At 41.0% G+C, this 16,835-nt stretch overlaps 2 protein-coding genes across 7 annotated transcripts in view; one reads left to right on the top strand and one right to left on the bottom strand.

Moving 5' to 3' along the window:
- LOC119011096 (MAGUK p55 subfamily member 7-like) overlaps nt 1-6,366 on the bottom strand; it is a 26,017-nt gene extending 19,651 nt beyond the window's left edge. For 3 of the 5 annotated variants that reach the window (XM_037083925.1, XM_037083929.1, XM_037083926.1), the window contains exons 1-4: nt 4,739-5,377; nt 2,744-2,778; nt 2,348-2,466; nt 438-515 (exon numbers count right to left, since the gene is read on the bottom strand). In XM_037083925.1, coding sequence (XP_036939820.1) covers nt 438-515; nt 2,348-2,466; nt 2,744-2,778; nt 4,739-4,788 — 282 coding nt within the window. In that variant the 5' untranslated portion in view covers nt 4,789-5,377. Of the gene's footprint in view, nt 1-437; nt 516-2,347; nt 2,467-2,743; nt 2,779-2,928; nt 3,817-4,738; nt 5,378-6,246 lie in introns of those variants that run through there. The other 2 variants (XM_037083928.1, XM_037083927.1) reach the window with 2 other exon arrangements.
- Nucleotides 5,536-16,835, top strand: LOC119011097 (WW domain-containing adapter protein with coiled-coil-like). 2 transcript variants are annotated; one of them, XM_037083931.1, is made up of 13 exons: nt 5,536-5,857; nt 6,300-6,333; nt 7,303-7,492; nt 7,849-7,940; nt 10,428-10,537; nt 10,753-10,850; nt 11,474-11,758; nt 13,184-13,300; nt 13,733-13,881; nt 14,022-14,113; nt 14,343-14,526; nt 15,270-15,397; nt 15,498-16,777. In XM_037083931.1, exons 1-13 carry the CDS (start codon nt 5,817-5,819, stop codon nt 15,565-15,567), a joined length of 1,590 nt encoding a protein of 529 aa, XP_036939826.1. In that variant the 5' UTR covers nt 5,536-5,816; the 3' UTR covers nt 15,568-16,777. The 2 variants fall into 2 exon arrangements, with proteins under 2 accessions (XP_036939826.1, XP_036939825.1); XM_037083930.1 differs by lacking the exon at nt 5,536-5,857 and adding an exon at nt 5,945-6,157 and having other exon boundaries at nt 15,498-16,835.

Below are 16,835 nucleotides of genomic sequence, written 5' to 3'. Positions count from 1 at the left end.
AGGGACCGGTCGTGCTGCTTTCAGTCGCAGCAGTAGTGGGAGTGCTCTCTGTCACTTCATCTTAAATCTGAAATTAATTATATTCCTCCAACCTGAAACGTTAGACTACACACAAAATGATTTTAGCAGCCTTTTGCTCGGCACTGTCCTCGGTGACCTAACTCCTGGCACACAGCTACAGAATGATATCTGCTGTCAAACATGGCCTTTCAGGCAATAATCTCCGAGGTGACAGACTTTTGAGATAACATTTCATAATTCAGTACACATGGGGAGGAATGCGCGTTCCACTCATGCTTCTATGTGACAGGAAAGTCGTCTGTGTATCAGAGGAAACAGTTTGAACGATGAAATATCTTCCCCGCTCCCTCTGCCGTCGAGCTGTCATCCTCGGCAGCGTGTCTATCTGCAAAAGATGTTTGGAGGGAGTCGCTTACGTCTGAGGCCAGACTCGCTGCGTGCTCTTGGACGGGGATGGGGCTCCGCTTCTCAAACCGCTTCAGACGCTCATGGATCTGTTAGGAAAGTATCACAATAAAGGTTTTCTCTGCAGTAGAAAAGGCACTCTCTACTGCAAATATACTGCAAAGTTCTTAGAACAACTGCCACTACTATTCTACTAGGCTACTAATTACATTAATTTATCACATTATTTGACTGTAATTAAGGTTGCAGTGTGCAGTTTTGTAGAAGACATTTTCAGAGAAGAGAATTATCTATATTGACTTTCATGACTAAATTAACTGATAAAAGCAAACTGTTCTAAAAGGTGAACACAATTCACAATGAGATTTTATTTTGTTGATTTTAGTAAGACTTCTCTAAGAGCCCACCTTTCTAGCATCAAACAATGTTCTCAATGACTTGTACATATGGAAATATATGGGGAGTACTGTACCTGTGTAAAAATTTGAGGTACTTTTTTGAATATTTCCATTTAACTACTACTTTATACCTCTAGGCATATTTTACTTTATACTCTACAACATTTCTTTGAATACTTAGTATAGTTAATTAATTAATAGTTACTAGTTAATTTGCAGATATAGTTTGAGGTTTACTGATTAAGATAAAACTTCATCGGCGCCTGAGGGGAAATTCACAAGCTACAGAGAAGATAAACTAAAAATTAGATGAACGTGAGACACGTAAGAGTCGGCCACCTGCTGAGTTATACTCAAAACAAACTGAGCCTGTGTTACCAGAATTACTGCTAACTGCTGACCAACTTTAGCTGCTGTTGTCTAGTTAGCTTGGTATGCTCACTGAGTGCTAGCAGAGCTCGATGCACCAGGGGAAGTGCTGCAGTTCACACCGCTAGCACAGGAGCTTTGGAGCAGGACAAGTCGGGGCCAGCTGGTTAGCATGCTAACTTCAGTAAATATCACTGTAACACAACATGAGGCACATCTAACACAACATCAATACTGTTTTTTCTTTTCTCTTTGTGGATCATTTGAGTTAACGTTTCATTTTCTTCAATTGAAATTCTTAAACACTGCAAGTGATTAAAGGGGCACTATGTGGTTCTGGGGAAGACATTTAAATCAGAGGAGTTTCATTCAGACTTTTTATGCCTACACACACGAAATAAACAAACTCTTTCTGTTTTCATGGCTGAATAAACTGTTTAAACAAACTGACATTAAAGGACAACACAATTTATACTGTTTTACTTTGTTTACATGTGGCGGACCCTGCCACCTTTCTAGCTTCAAACAGTGTTCTGGGACGTTATTTTCCCCTGAGAACAGCTTGTTTATTCAATTATGGAAAAACACAAGATTTCCTGAGAGTGTCTTGCTACCTCATTAATACAGTAAATATTAGAATCTTGAGTTTGTATTTCATCTCCAAAGCTTCATATTGCCTCTTCAATGTATCAATGATTATAATGCGATAATATAGTAATATTATATTATATTATATTATATTATATTATATTATATTATATTATATTATATTATTCTGACATAAGCCTGTCTGCTTAATGAGTAATTGTATTTACTTTAAGTTTGATGGTAATAATATGAACATTATGAACATTTGAAAATAATTACTTTATTCAGAGTATTTCTGCACTATGGTATTTCTACTTTTACGTTAACTAGTTCTTCTGAGTGGCGGGGAGTAATTATAAAATAGCAAGAAACCCTTCTTCCTGTCTAAATAAAAGAATATGGTATTTTGTGGTTACTTTGGATCATTTATGTACATTTTGCTGACAATACTTATGTACTTTACTTCTGTAACACTTCCAACCTGCAGACAATAGCGCTGTTTTAAAAAAAAAACAGACACCGTGACTGAAATTTGTGAGAACAAACAAGCTTGGATGTGTCTTCACCTTAAAGAGCAGGTGGAGTTTCTTCTCCATCAACATGCTGTGGAGGAACCTGTAGTCCTCCTCTCGGTCTGTATGAGACTCTGTTCCAGACATCACTGATGATAGCAGCCTGCATACGCCTGAAGGAGGAGGAGGAAGAAGAGGACATGCCAGCACATACACACACATCAATAAGCACTCCACCTGAGCCTGTTCCTCATTTACAGTGCCTGTTGTGAGGTCGAGAGCCAAGAAGAGAGGTCAAAGGTTAACTGGAAGGTGTGATGAAAAGCCTCCCATGGGTTCAGCCTTTAAAAGAGCCACTGTTATTGGGATCATTGCTTTTATTTTCCATTTCTGTGAGCATTTTATCCATTAGGCCCGGGCAGGGGAGGTGGAAAGGGACTTTGGACATACCTCTGTGTTCTGTTCTGCTCAGCATCCTCCTCACTCTGAGAAATGGGAAGAAAATGTCAACAAATATTAAAATTCCTTCGTATACTCAATGTGAGTTATCTGCTTCAGTGTGTCTTTGGTTTTAACAGCCAAGACAGAGAAAGAGAAATGACTAGAGCAGGAGAGGAAATGTATTTGTTGCTCACATGGTATGTATAAGATGCTTCTTATGAGATACCACTGCCCCCTAATGCTGATATGCAATATTTCAACATTAAGGTAATAGACTCTTCCACCAAGTCAGGGGATCAGAAACCTTTACTGGCAAAAGAGCCATTTTTGCCCGCGTCAATCAGCAAATCTGTCTGGAGCAGCAAAACATATTTGTGTCAAATAATGAAAGTAACACAGCATAAAAAGAGTAAATTAGCCCATCAGGATTCTCAACATGCCTGAATGAGCTTTCATTGATGTTTTCACATGATGTTGCAGCTCAGCAGAAGGCAACTTATGCTTATAAGGTACTCAAACCCTGCATTTCCATTTCAACAATGCCGTGTTTTGTACAAAATAAAAAGTGGTCTCCTTTGATCATAAATAAAACATATAGCCTAGCAGCCTAGTATAAAGGTAAAGTAAGGTAAGGTAAAATAAAAGTAAAAAGAGTAAAAATAAGAAAACCCAACAGTTTAAAAACTATTTTGAGTCCATTTCAGTGTTAAACCTTCTCAAATCCTCAGCCACATACAACAATAAACCCTCGGGCCTGAGCATAAAACACAATGATATTAACTCATAGAACAGACACAATTCTGTGTGTGTAGGCTACGTATTTTTACTGTGGGAGAATCTAATAATCACTGTGGGCATAAAACGGTGATGATGATTAAAAAAACAAACAAACAAACAAAAAACCATTATTCATTTCAATGTAAAATGTCAAAGCCACAGGGATAATAAATGAAATTATTGTGAAAATAATTTGGATTCAATACCTAATCCAGGGTACAGATCAGAAGTGTAACACGCAGGTTTACGTCAAACACATTCTAAGCAGAGGACATCCATCTTCAGTTCAAACGAACAAGCAAACCTTAAAATGCACTCACCACAGACCGTCCAGTCCATTAGGCCCGGTTCAGGCAAGCCCTATCGCTTAGTGTCTGAAGAGCACGGGCTGCATTTGAACATCCACTTGTCGAGAGAGGCTCTATCGTGTTTGACTGGCCGGATTGTAAAAGAGCCTGTCTCTTATTGAGTCGATATGTGTCAGGTCTGACCTAAATCAAGCCAGCGGGCAATCAATGCAGCAATCAACGAGCAAAGGGCTTAATGTCAGCCTGCACCAGATCACTTCCCACATACGACTGTCGCCGTTTTATCCAAAGCTGAGGTCAGCAGATGCATCCTTTTCAGTACCACTTTATTTTATTTATTTATTTATTTATTTTGCTTTAAAATACTGATTTCACACTTTTCTCCCTGGTGATAAAATACCTAGAGGTTTTATGGGTGTGCCATGTCAAGATATGTGTTAATAGGAACACCTCAACAATCACAGCAGGTGAGATTTGGGAGTAATACACCTGTCCACTGCGTTCAGGTCTTTCTGTGCAAGAGCTGTTCAGTATCACTCTGACCTCTGACCTCTGTGTGGGCAAGATAACTGAGCCTCTCCATTTAGGGACCAAGACACACACACACACACACACGTACGAAATGTTCGGCTCAGGTTGTGTTTACATAAAATCATGTAAAATCAGTGCGTTTTTCCTGAGCTCACACTAAGAGGACGTTTTGTTCTGGACTGCACAGACTGAGAGGTGTTTTATAATTGTCACAAACATAGACTTTGTGGCACAATATTCTATTTTATGAAACTGCGCAGGGCATATTTAATAATGTGATGGAATAAATGCAGAAACATAGCTCCATCTGTTGCTCGCTCGTCTGAACACTGACCAGACAATTTTAGGCGTGCCTCTGGTGTTGCCTCAGTATCCGCACACAACATACCGAGTAAGTAGAAAAGACATTATCAAATATGTTCGCTTCCAAGCATTCATGTCTAGAGACGACGGAGCAGACCGGCGGACAGACTGTGGGTGTGTCCCAAAAAGCGTCTATCACTCTGGTCCAGCCAACGGGATGTGGACCGAGAGGAGGAGCCCTCGGCGCCGAGCGGTGTTTCAGCTGCGTCACGTTATCCAGAGACAGCTAGGCTAATACCGGAAATGGAGCTACTTACTTCAAAATCACAGCACAAACTTCAAATCCGCCACTGTGAGAAACAAATAATTCTCGTGCAGTCATTTGTTCTCTATATATTGACAAGGAATGAGAAAAAAAGAAAAATGTACATTCAGGATAAATATACCGTTTGTGATGATATAATATAAAAGAACAACTGGTTATAACGTGAAGTATTGAAAAATTGCTATATAGTGACGTTTCGTAGCGAAGTAGGAATAACGTGACCGTATTTTGCTATGCATGGCAGTTCATCTCTGCCATGTTATGTTTTCTTTCTTATCCAATGTGTAGGTAGTGTTATTCATCATTTTGAACCGTTGTAAAACATCTGATATTCAATAAAGGAGAAGGGGGAAAAAAGCTCCACTCTCGAATTCACGAGCCTATCTGACACAGTTATGCGCATTTGTTTTCATCACTGTCACAAGTTTCAACAAGTTGATCTAGTGCTAAATTTCCTGTTTAGCCTTTTCTTCGCTCATTTGTTGTTCAGCAGTTACTCTTATCTTGAAAGGCAAAACCGGAAACTCGCCTCCTAGCTAAACATTACCGAGAGGTCCGTCTTCTCCGTTTCCTCCTGACTCTGCTGCTTTTCGCTGAGCTACATCGGCCGAGCCAAACGCATACCGAAACTACATACCATATGATGCACTGAGGGTGGTTTTTAATAAAGACCACCCGCTATGCAGTGCTGGTCTCCGGCGCGCGGCTTGTAGGTATCTGTTTGGCAGGATAGACGGAGTCTAGATATCAGGAAGCTGAAGAAAAGAGAACTGTGAGAGCAGTCAGACAGGAGGCCACGGTTCCCCCTCACACACATACATACATCACCACGGCCTTGATGGTGATGTATGCAAGGAAACCAGCAAGAGTCAGCGATGGGTAAATCAGGCACCAACGTCAACATTTTGAAGGATTTGCGCTTTTTAAATTTGTAGGCGTCTTATTTATGTTTGCGTGTATCTGTTAGCTACCAGTGCTAGCAGCTAGCTAACAGTTTCCCTGCTGTTAGCTACGGGTTCTGGTTATTTCCTGTAGCTAGCCGACTGACGTTAACGTAACGTGAAATAACACGTTAATAGTAAACTGTGCGCATGTATGGCACATTGTGGACATGTATATATTTCTAACACGTTCGGTTTTTTCTACCAGTGACATAAAGAGCAGACAGCTGTTGCTAAGGTGACAAATCTAGCTAGCTAACTTGGCTAACGGCCGCTAATTAGCGAAATATGTTACAGAAAGTGTGTTGCTACCGATAGAAAACCTACCCAAGTGTTACATTACCATCCTCTAACACTTTTTGTCCTGTTTGTCTCCACAGGTGCAACGACAGAAGGGATTCACAATCCTATCAGGTATGATGTTGTCAATTTGCTAACGGTCATCTGTCATTACTCACAACTAATCCAGATAATAGTGTACTTTTTAAAATAATAGAATAATCATCTGAAATTTTAATACATTGTTGATTCAGAGATGCACCAACTGTTCTCAGAAATAGCTGGACTCTCACATCTATGGTGTGAGGCAGTGTCACCAACCCAACTTCAGTTAAACTCCCAATAGTCCCTGTAAGAACCTGTCGAACAGATTGGGCAACTCTTAAAGATGTTATTTTCATTACTCTTATGTGGCTCAACCTTCCATAGGACACACTGCATCCAAAGTTGTGCCTTTGGATGCAGTTTATCGTGATGTAGCATCAGGCTTGTCAAACTAGTATACATTTGTACACCTTAATGAGCTGTATGACAGAAAAGCCTAGCTGGCACTCAAATGTTAACAGTTACTGCAGACGTTCACGTCTCACACAGATGATATTTATTCAATCATGCATGCATACATACATACTCTACATAGTGGCAAGCTAGTTTTGGTGATCCTGTCCTTTATTATGTTACTGTACAACTTTTAAACTTTTAAGTTTAGGTTACCACTGGCCTCCTGATAGCTGCAAAAAATGTTTTTTGAAACATGTTGATATGAAAATCCTTGTATAAAGAATCCAGTTTTTGAGGCAGGAGACGATATGCTATTTCTACAGTACAAATGTGTTTGTTCAGGAAGCAACATTTTATTACTGCATCTAGTTCCATGAGCTCAATAATATTACATTAAACCACCCCCACACTGAGATGCAGTTTATTTTCGAGACTATCAATTCTGTTTTCACTGTAATCAGTCTCTAGCACTTCCTCAATGAAGCCTGCTTCATCCACTGTGTTTTCCAGAAAAGCTAATGCTGGTGTGAACTGTGTGAAGGAAATTAGTGTAAGCTTGAGCACATCCCTACAAGTCCTTCTGCCTTGCTTTATTCAATCTAGACCCATAAATCTCAGCCAAAGAGCCAGTCCAGCAGCCTTCACCGTTATGACAAGGTGCGTGATGGCTCATCAGACCCCACGCCCCCGTACAAGATGCTGCGACGCTCTGATGAAAGTCCTGTCAGCAGACACGGCGATGGCCCAGGACATGGCAAGGCAAAGACCTCTCACACAGTTAGAGGAAAAAATGGTAAGCGCTGATCTGGTGGTTTTATACGTGCATGCAATTTAAAATTTTGTCTAACAGTGTTGTTATAAGAAAAACACATCTTCTGGGTCTTGTTTCAGAAAAACATCACATGCTCATGACTCTTAGCCGCAGTTTACTGTTACTTATTTTTCTTAAATGACTGAGTCTTCTGATGAATAAAAGTGAAGCTTTAGATTCCTTTGTCATCCTCACTGCCATCAATCACTTCCAACAAGTCATAATCTAGTAATTATTGCTCATATGTCAATAATGCAGAGTTAGAACAATCACAAAGAGGATTCAGTCTTCTGCGGAGAATTGTGTTTTCTGTGACTTGATAAATGGCTGTGTTGCAGGGACCAGCGGCTCTCCTCAGGAGAACACTCACAACAACAGCTCCCACCATGCCTCCGACTCACATGCGACTCAGAGCAAGCCTGCAGACAGGGTAAGACGTTGTCCAGCATATCTGATTATATACCCTCAGCATTTCCTGTATAAATTGCCGTCACGGTACTTAGGAGCATGGTATGCGGGGACATTATATGGAGGCATCTCTCTTGTGTCCGTGTGCAGGCATTTTTGTCTCAACATTGGCGCGTGGTTGAAACCCCATATTTGAATAACACGTTTGCCTGTAGAGAGTAGATGGTCTGAAGAGATTGTAGACTTCCTTCTTAACAAGATTTAATCATCTTGTTATGATATCTCACTGGTTGGACTGAGCAGTAGAACTCAATATTTGACATGACACACTGGTTTAAGAGCATAATGATACAGATCATCAAGATTGAACTTGCTATTGTTAAATGGATGGTGTTGATGTATGCCGTTATGATCATTTTTATTTGAGTTAACAATGGAGAGTGGTGTATGTGTAGCACTCGGCATAAAATCTGCGAGCAAATGACAAATGTGTTGCTAAAACAGGGTTTCCCACATTTGTTCATCTTCATCATGAAAGAAAACAGTGGGAAATATTAGCCATTAGCTGCTGCATAGATAGCTGTCCATTTTGTAAACAAGAAGCCGACAACTGTTTGTATTCAGTGCTTCAGTGTGCAGCGTTTGCACACCTTAAGATCCACAGATGCATAGAAGACTGAGGGCCGACAAAATCATGAAAAAGGTTCCCGCACACTGTCCACTTCACTTGCAATTAAGTTTAATGACAACGGAAATGTTGCTGTCATTAAGCTTAATTGCAAGTGAATTGGGCACTGTGCGGGAGTCTTTTTCCTATTTAAAGATTGAAAGTTTTGTGTATTTCGCCTGTCAAATATACCGTGGTATCTCATTTTGTTTACTGGCTCAAAGCTCCCACTCACCTCTTCTCTACAGTATGTTGTCCTCAGTACCCCGGGCATCAGATCATACAGTATATAACATTATTCAACCGCGACAACAAGGACACACTGCCTGCCTTTACTTCGTGTGTCAGCTACCTCAATAAACTGCTGAGGCTCATGTGTGTTTCTACAGCATTGCTAATACCAGCCCTATCTTTCTCCATAGAGTTTACCTTTTAATAATGGCTATTAATAATGTTAATGACATGAGTTCTCATACAGATAGAGAACACACACTGGGAAAATAGTGCACTGGATGTAAACTAATTTGTCATGCGTTTGACAGATTTTGTAGATAAAATAATTAAAATTGTAGGGTTAACCAAATCATTCACATTGCCATTTATGTTGCAGAAAACCAAAACATCACAATGTCAGTTTTTCCCAATAACAAGCCGCCCAAGATATGATATTCATGCAACTGTCAACAGATCATTTTCACTGCCTGTTCTTGCTGAGAACTTTCCACATGATTTGGAAAAAAATGAGGTAAAATGCCAAATTAGACAAGATGCTCTGCTCACACGAGCTATGTTGCAGCTCCAACCTGTTAACATACAGATATATTTTTAAAAAAATTAGAATATCATGAAAAGTTCAGTATTATTTGTCACTCATTTCAGAAAGTGAAAACCATACATTATATAGATTCATTACACATAGAGGAAATATTTCTAGCCTTTATTTCTTGCAGTTTTGATGATTATGGCTCACAGCTAATGAAAACCCAACATTCAGTGTCTTAGAAAATAAGAATTTTACATAAGATCAATAAAAAAAGGATATTTTAAACAGAAATGTCAGGCTTTTGAAAAGTATGTGTATTTCTATGCACTAAATACTTGGCTTGGCCTCCTTTTGCACAAATTACTGCATCAGTGGATCACCCTGTGGCACTGCTCAGGTGTAATGGGAGCCCAGGTTGCGTTGATAGCGGCCTTTAGGTCATATGCATTGTTGGTTGTGTTGTCTCTCATCTTCCTCTAAAATTTCCTGGTTGATGGCTGCCTTGACTGTGGACTTCAGAAAACACTGTGGACCGACACCACTAGGCACCAAGATGACCTGTGTTGGAAGTTAATGCTAAAAACTGCACTACATAATGTGTTACTGGGGCAAACCTCCTGCAAAGTCACGTCCGTAATGAAAGCTGTCTTGTTGTAAATAGGAAAAACAGGATGAGGCAAAGGACATTCTCTTCCTGGAATTGTCAGTATATACATGATCATTAATAATAAACACACCAGTTCCCATCCACACTGAAAAGCCCTCAGCCATTATGGCTGGATAAGAGAGGGATGCTTACCCACTTAAAGAGCATAGACTTATGTGTCTGTTGATGTATTGTCTCATTTAAAAATCCTTTTTGAAGCCCATTGACATGCAGATCTTTCCTAAACACTGCTGCTGACTTGTTCTCAAACTGTGCTGCACTGTGCAGATTTTTACACACACACACACATTTACGTCCATATAGTTTGAAAATCTAAATTTTGTCAGGCAGCTGACATCTTTCTTAGTAGTACTCTTCAACGTGTCATAATTTCCTTTTCTTACACCTCTTGTCTTCCCTCTCTCGGCACCAGGACCCAGCAGATGACTGGACAGAACACATCAGCTCCTCTGGGAAGAAGTACTACTATAACTGTAGAACTGAGGTCTCCCAGTGGGAGAAACCCAAGGACCTGTTGGAGAGGCAAGCTCACCTAAATGCTGAATATGAACCCTGAAACACTATTCAATTTTTAACCTGAAATAGTAATCGGGATTCTCAGTTTCATGCAGAGTCAAACATTGAAAGATTACACAGTGCGCTGGTCTTAACAGAATATATTTGGCTTAGGGTCCAGAGTCTAACTGCAGAGTGCATCCTGCACGTAATAACCGTTGTTTTCTGCTTACTTTTTTCAGGGAACAACGACAGAAAGACTCAGTCAAGATGGCAGCGAACAGTTTCCCCAGGGACATGGACTACAGACAAGAGGCCTTGCAGGACAAAGCCACAATGAGTAAGTGTGGCTCGATTAAGATTATAAGCAATGTGGCACAAGCAGGGTGTCTGCAGCTCTTTTTTCATTTGTATATTTTCTAATATTTGGCCAAAGTCATTAAATACACTTCAGTTTACAATTGTATGGTCTTAATATTATCTTATTTAATTGATCCATCTTTTACTTTTTTGTGTCAAGCACCTCTGCATCAGAGTCCACATTTGTGATGCCCATAATCTTTAAATAGACTGGAACAAATACCGTCTTCATACTTTATACTTGCACCTACATGCTGGCAAAATATAGATGAACTGAACCTAACTCTAATATCATCATATTCCTACATAAAATCTACCTCTGCATGGGACTACACTACTTACCTTTATACCTACAAGTAGTCTTTACATTTTTACAAGTTCTTTAAAAGCATCAAATTTGAGTGTTTGATACCTGTACACACCTCGATCCTCTGAAACATAGGGTCTAGCTCCTGTTGATTCCTTTTTTGGATACATCTGAGATACAGAGGCGGGTTTTTATTATACTTTATTACATCCGTCTGCTGCTCACACTTGCTTAGAGAAATGATAAAATATTGTGTTTAGTAATGTCTTGTTCTTCCGCCCTGTTCGTCTGTACAGAGACCACATCAGGGGACCAGTCCACAGCATCCAACTCCGGCCATTCCTCCTCTTCCTCCTCTTCTCAGAGCCTGAACTCTGCTCCTGGGGCTTTAGGTTCCACCCCCTCCACCATGTCCTCTTCCACCTCTTCCTCCTCCTCCTCGGGGCAGGTGCCCCAGTCAGTCCAGTCTCCTTCACCAGCGCTGCTGCAGGACCCGGCTCTGCTGCATCAGCTCCTCCCGGCGCTGCAGGCTACTCTGCAGATGAACAATGGCAGTATGGACATGGCGAAGCTCAATGAGGGTAAGGAAACGACACACGATGCTTCTTCCACTTACACACATTAATGACATGAATGGCTACCGCATTGCTTTAATGCTGCTAGTTAGGAGCTCTACTGCACACTGGGGCCTTCAAGTGTCCACTAAAAACCTTATTTGCTTGAATGTAAAGTTAACACAATTATGTTTTCTCAACATTCCAGCTGGTTGAAATAGCCTTAGAGATATATAGCAATATTTTTAGGCTATATTACAGGATGTATATTCAGGGTTTTGACCTCTCCTGAAAAGCACTTCATAAATGCTAGGACTGGGCAACATACTTGATTAATACAAATGAATAGAGAGGAATGGACTAGAAACTATCACATCAACTTAATGTTACTGCTATTTAAGACCACTGTGTGTGTGTGTGTGTGTGTGTGTGTGTGTGTGTGTGTGTGTGTGTGTGTGTGTGTGTGTGTGTGTGTGTGTGTGTGTGTGTGTGTGTGTGTGTGTGTGTGTTTTTGTGAGAAAGAGAGATCCTTAATAGTTTTACGAGAAGTGCAAAAATATTTTTGGGCTTACTATAAGACTGTGGCAGACTTTACCGTAAAGCAGCCTTTAAAACCAGGAAAAGACGACACTCACCTTTGCAGCCTTATTACTGCTAAGCTAGCAAGTGTTTCCAATTCTTTTCATGGTTTATTTAGTGTCAGCCCTCAGGCCTAAAATAGTTTCATAAGCCCAGTCTAACTTGCGTGACATGTGATATCTTTAGTGCAGAAGTGGACTGAATTGATGTGTCTGAGGAGCGGTGAAGAATTACCACTGCCACAGATGACAAGGAGCTCAGCAAGACAAAGACAAATGCTAACTGCTGGAGAAAATAATTCTGACTGCTTTCGAGAGTCTGACAGGAGAATGTGTCAGTATGTGACAGAAAATGTGTCAAGGATGAGGGCTCTTCTCTTCAGATTGATACTACATGAAGGAAGGTTTCTTAGGACTCTTGTGAAAGCGTTTAAGTCTTTTTACAAAAACAAAAGCTTGTAAAAGGGAGGTTGTTGGTCCCTGCTCGTATGGCAACAATATGTCAATATCTTGTTGCCACCTATCTGTGTGTGTTTTGATCGTGTTATTCACGGGAGACTGGGTCACTCTGCTGTTTTCTAACCTGAGCATTCGCTTGACACTTATAATGAATTTCCTGCTATCCTGTATGAACCTGACAACCCGTGTGCTTGTTGTTTAAGTTCCTCCAGCTGTTTGCTGGTGAAATGACATTGAAGTGAACCGCCTCCTGCGGCTGGTGAAAAGATGAATCTTTCTTATCTTAACTGTGTGTGTTTTCTGACTTAACCATGTGTGTTTGTGCACTCACCTGTTGTGTGTCCTTGCTCACTCACCTGTGTGTGTATATGTGTGTGTGGTGTGTGTGTGTACTTTTCCCCTTTCCTCCCTCCAGTCTTGGCAGCTGCTGTCACCCAAGCTTCCTTGCGGTCTGTGCTTCATAAGCTCCTCACTGCTGGACCTGCTTTCAACGTCACTGCTCTGCTCTCAGCTGCTCAGCACTCCAACCAAGGTACGGCCTCCTCGCTGTTTCTTACCATCTGCTCCACAAACTCATTTCCTGTTTCTGTAAAAAAATGCTCTTCGCCCTGTCCCTATAAATCTTTTTTTTTTTTTGTTTTTAAATGCAGCGTAAGGCCCAATGTGTAGCAGATGACCTTCAGTCAAAGAAATTCAGCATTTTATGCGAATACCTTCTCACATGTATCCCATTAAGTTTCCTCCGCTGGAACAAAAGTTGATACTTCCTGAGTCCTGAAAGCCCTTTTCCATAACTGTCTCTGTATAATTTGTTCGCTGCCTATTAGTATGCACCAGTCTCCACAACAATCAAGGCAATAACTACAGGCTTTGGGGACTGGTAGTGCCTGTGCGGATGTATTTCTAGATATTGCATCGTAGGGATCCTCTTTTCCTCCGTACTCACTCTGCCTTCCTGTTTCAGCTCAGCACTCCAGTCAGTCGCCCGTCTCTCTGACGTCGGATGCATCATCACCACGACCATACGTCTCGCCACGGAACGGCACACCACAGAGCAACCAGAAATCTCTCCTGGGCCTGCACCCTGGCAGCATCACATCCTCACAAACAAGGGTGAGTCGCACACACCAAACAGTAACAAAGGAAAATACAATTTGAAGAATTTATGAGTGTCCCCTCTTGCTTGTTACTCACCCGTTCTTTATCGTCTTTGCTTTTCATTCCACTCTTGCCGTCTGTTCTCCCCTCTACAGGGCAGTATGTCTTCAGGTAAACAAGGACCAGTCCCCCTTTCTCAGAGCGCAGAGAAGCGTCCAGAGGACCCCAGAACTCTCCAGCAGAGAAGGTAGACACCGTCAGAAAATCACTTCAACACACTGTTTTGTTTCAGATAAATGCGTATCCAGGTACAATCACAGGGCCTTACTTGATCTCATCATTTTAAGTTCAGTGACTCTGAGATAATAAATGCTTAAAACAGGATCATTCACAGTAACTGTGACTAAACATCAGAATGTAGTTGGATTTTCTTTACACTGTCCACAGACAGTAAATCACTTGTCTTGCTCCACCAGCCAGGAGATTCTGTGCACGGGATCAAACATATCTGGTGCGGCCTTGCCCCACGTCCCCTCCAGCAGCACCAGCCAAACCCAGGCCGACGACCCCGGCTCCTTCACCCCCACCCTGGCAGCTCATTTTGATGAGAACCTCATCAGACATATCCAAGGATGGCCTTCAGAGAACACTGAGAAACAGGTACTGCCATCAAACAGTGAAGTTACACGTGAGTAGCTTACCACAGGTGTTTCTAGCATCATTGTGGAGCTTCAGAATCTGAGAGTGTTTGTGGGTTTCGTCGTTTATGAGGCTGCCAGTCTTTGACAAAAGACTTTCATCACAAGCTTGACTACTTGGTTTTTCAGGTTGAAATATACCATAATAGGAACTCCTTCTGCAAGAGAAGGCCACTAGTTAGTATTGAAACCTTTAGATATACAAAGTAAGTTGTCCTTTCTGTGAAACTGTCAGCTCTAGTTTGAGGTTTCTTTAAAAGCACACTTTGCTGGATTTGTCAGTGGCTGTTTGTATATGCACTATTTAAAAGTTGCAATATGCTATTTTGGAGAAAGACAGTTGATTAGTCTGAGTTTTAATGATTGGGTTGCCAAGCCAAAAACCCAGAGTGTTTGTGAATAAGATTCAACAATCAACTATCTTTCTCTGAAATCGACGGCCATGAGGAAAGTACCCAACCAGCAAAAAAATGAAGAAGATAAAGACACTGCAGATACTTCTAGTCAGTCACAAGTGCGATTGAGAGGGATTATTTTCATCTGATTTTGTTTGTTTTTTTCCAAGATAGAAATGTGCACCGTACACCTTTTTTAAATTCAGAATCAGGAAGCTAATGTTCGTAGTTTTACATACAGCACTTTGAATGTTGGGTATGCAAATGTGCAGCTGTGACTTGACAGTAATCATTTGTCACTTTCCGTCAGGCGGCTCGGTTGCGTGAGGACATCCACAACATGGGCAGCTTGTACATGTCTGAGCTCTGCACGGAGATGAAAAACCTGCGCTCCCTGGTCAGAGTGTGTGAAATTCAGGCCACACTGAGAGAGCAGAGGTGCGGCGAATATCACATTCACACAGAAACCCATACTAACCACTGACGACATTCACAGCACACATTCATATGCCTTATTTCTTTCCTTCTTCAATTGCAGAATCCTGTTCCTGAGGCAGCAGAGCAAAGAGCTGGACAAGCTGAAGAACCAGAACTCGTACATGGTGTGAGGAGCCGAGCAGAGAAGAAAGGACTGGGAGGGTTGGATTCAAATAATTATTAAAAAGAGGAATAGACATGGACAGCGAGCTGCCACATTCTGTTTATTCTCCCTAGTAAAACAAGTGAGACAAGCTGTTAGAAGACAAAGGAGACGGCGGCTGACGAGGTGAAGCTCCATCATCCCGAACATGTCTTTTTTTTCTTTCCCTTTTTCAAGAAATCTGTTTTTCCAGCGTCCGCCACACGAATTTCTCGCGCCGAAAGGTGAAACTTGACGGTTCACTGGCTCGGACACTTAAACTAGTGGACATAGAGGAACTGAGGCTCTTTTCAAACAGCACCTTTTTTCGGACTGTGAACCTTGGATTGTGTGTATTGTGTTGGGTTAACTTGTTTTCCAGTGTGTTTTTGATGTGTAGTGGTCAGGAAAAGATTACAATTCATTCCTGGGAAAAATCAACTAAAACAAAACCATCTCATGATAATTGGTGTGATGCAGCTCTGAGGAGGGCTCGGATGAACTCATTCGCTCCGCGGGCTTCTGAAAACGGACTTTGTCATGCATTGAAATGTATGGATTCAATGGCAGTGATGTTACTAATGTTATTTTCTATTCACTATACTTGTCAGTGGTTTTCGCCATCCCAGTGTGTCTTCGAGCTGGTTGGTTTTACATGTCATGAGATTAGCGAAGACCTTCAGCCAGAAAATACTTTTATGTGCTTCACTTGTTTTCGTCCCAGTTGAGGGGAAATCTGCGTTCCGGTTCAAATTCACTAGGAAATTATGGCTAGTTATGTCAGAAACACTCCAGACGTTTCAAAGCCATTTGGAAAAATAAAGAGCCTACATTATTGGACCTAGGTTGGCTGCTAGTACATATGGGGTTATATTCATTTGTAGCCCTGCTGGCCATTTTCTTATTCCTTCTGCTGTTTGTCTTTTTCTTTTTGGTATGATTGTCGACATTTTGTTTCTCTCCCAAGTCTCTTTGGGGGAATATTTCATTCCTTTTGTGTAGCTTAGCAATAGAGAAAAAGAAAAAGTGACTAAATTTACAGTCACCAAGCTAAATTATTGTCATACATGATTGATTACGTCCTTGTAGTCATAACAGAAAAGATCAATGGAAAGACGATTTATTTTTTCAAAAAGGAAACCCTACGTTCAAGCTCATAATTTCTTTTTTTTTTTTTTTCAGTTCTTAACACCCTTTTATCTAAACTGACTCCAGCCAGATTTGGCTGCTTTTTTTTTTTTTTTGTAAAGGTTTGTT

The sequence above is a fragment of the Acanthopagrus latus genome, chromosome 21, assembly GCF_904848185.1.
Source record: "Acanthopagrus latus isolate v.2019 chromosome 21, fAcaLat1.1, whole genome shotgun sequence".
NCBI classification, from domain to species: Eukaryota; Metazoa; Chordata; class Actinopteri; order Spariformes; family Sparidae; genus Acanthopagrus; species Acanthopagrus latus.
This window is presented reverse-complemented; position numbering and strand designations above follow the sequence as displayed.

Bases quoted from the DNA above. Each gene is read 5' to 3' on its own strand.
- LOC119011097 (XM_037083930.1), top strand. From the start codon at position 6,090: ATGTATATATTTCTAACACGTTCGGTTTTTTCTACCAGTGACATAAAG. The intron at 6,158-6,299 runs GTGACAAATCTA...TTGTCTCCACAG, and splicing joins AGCAGACAGCTGTTGCTAAG to GTGCAACGACAGAAGGGATT. The intron at 10,538-10,752 runs GCAAGCTCACCT...TACTTTTTTCAG, and splicing joins CCCAAGGACCTGTTGGAGAG to GGAACAACGACAGAAAGACT.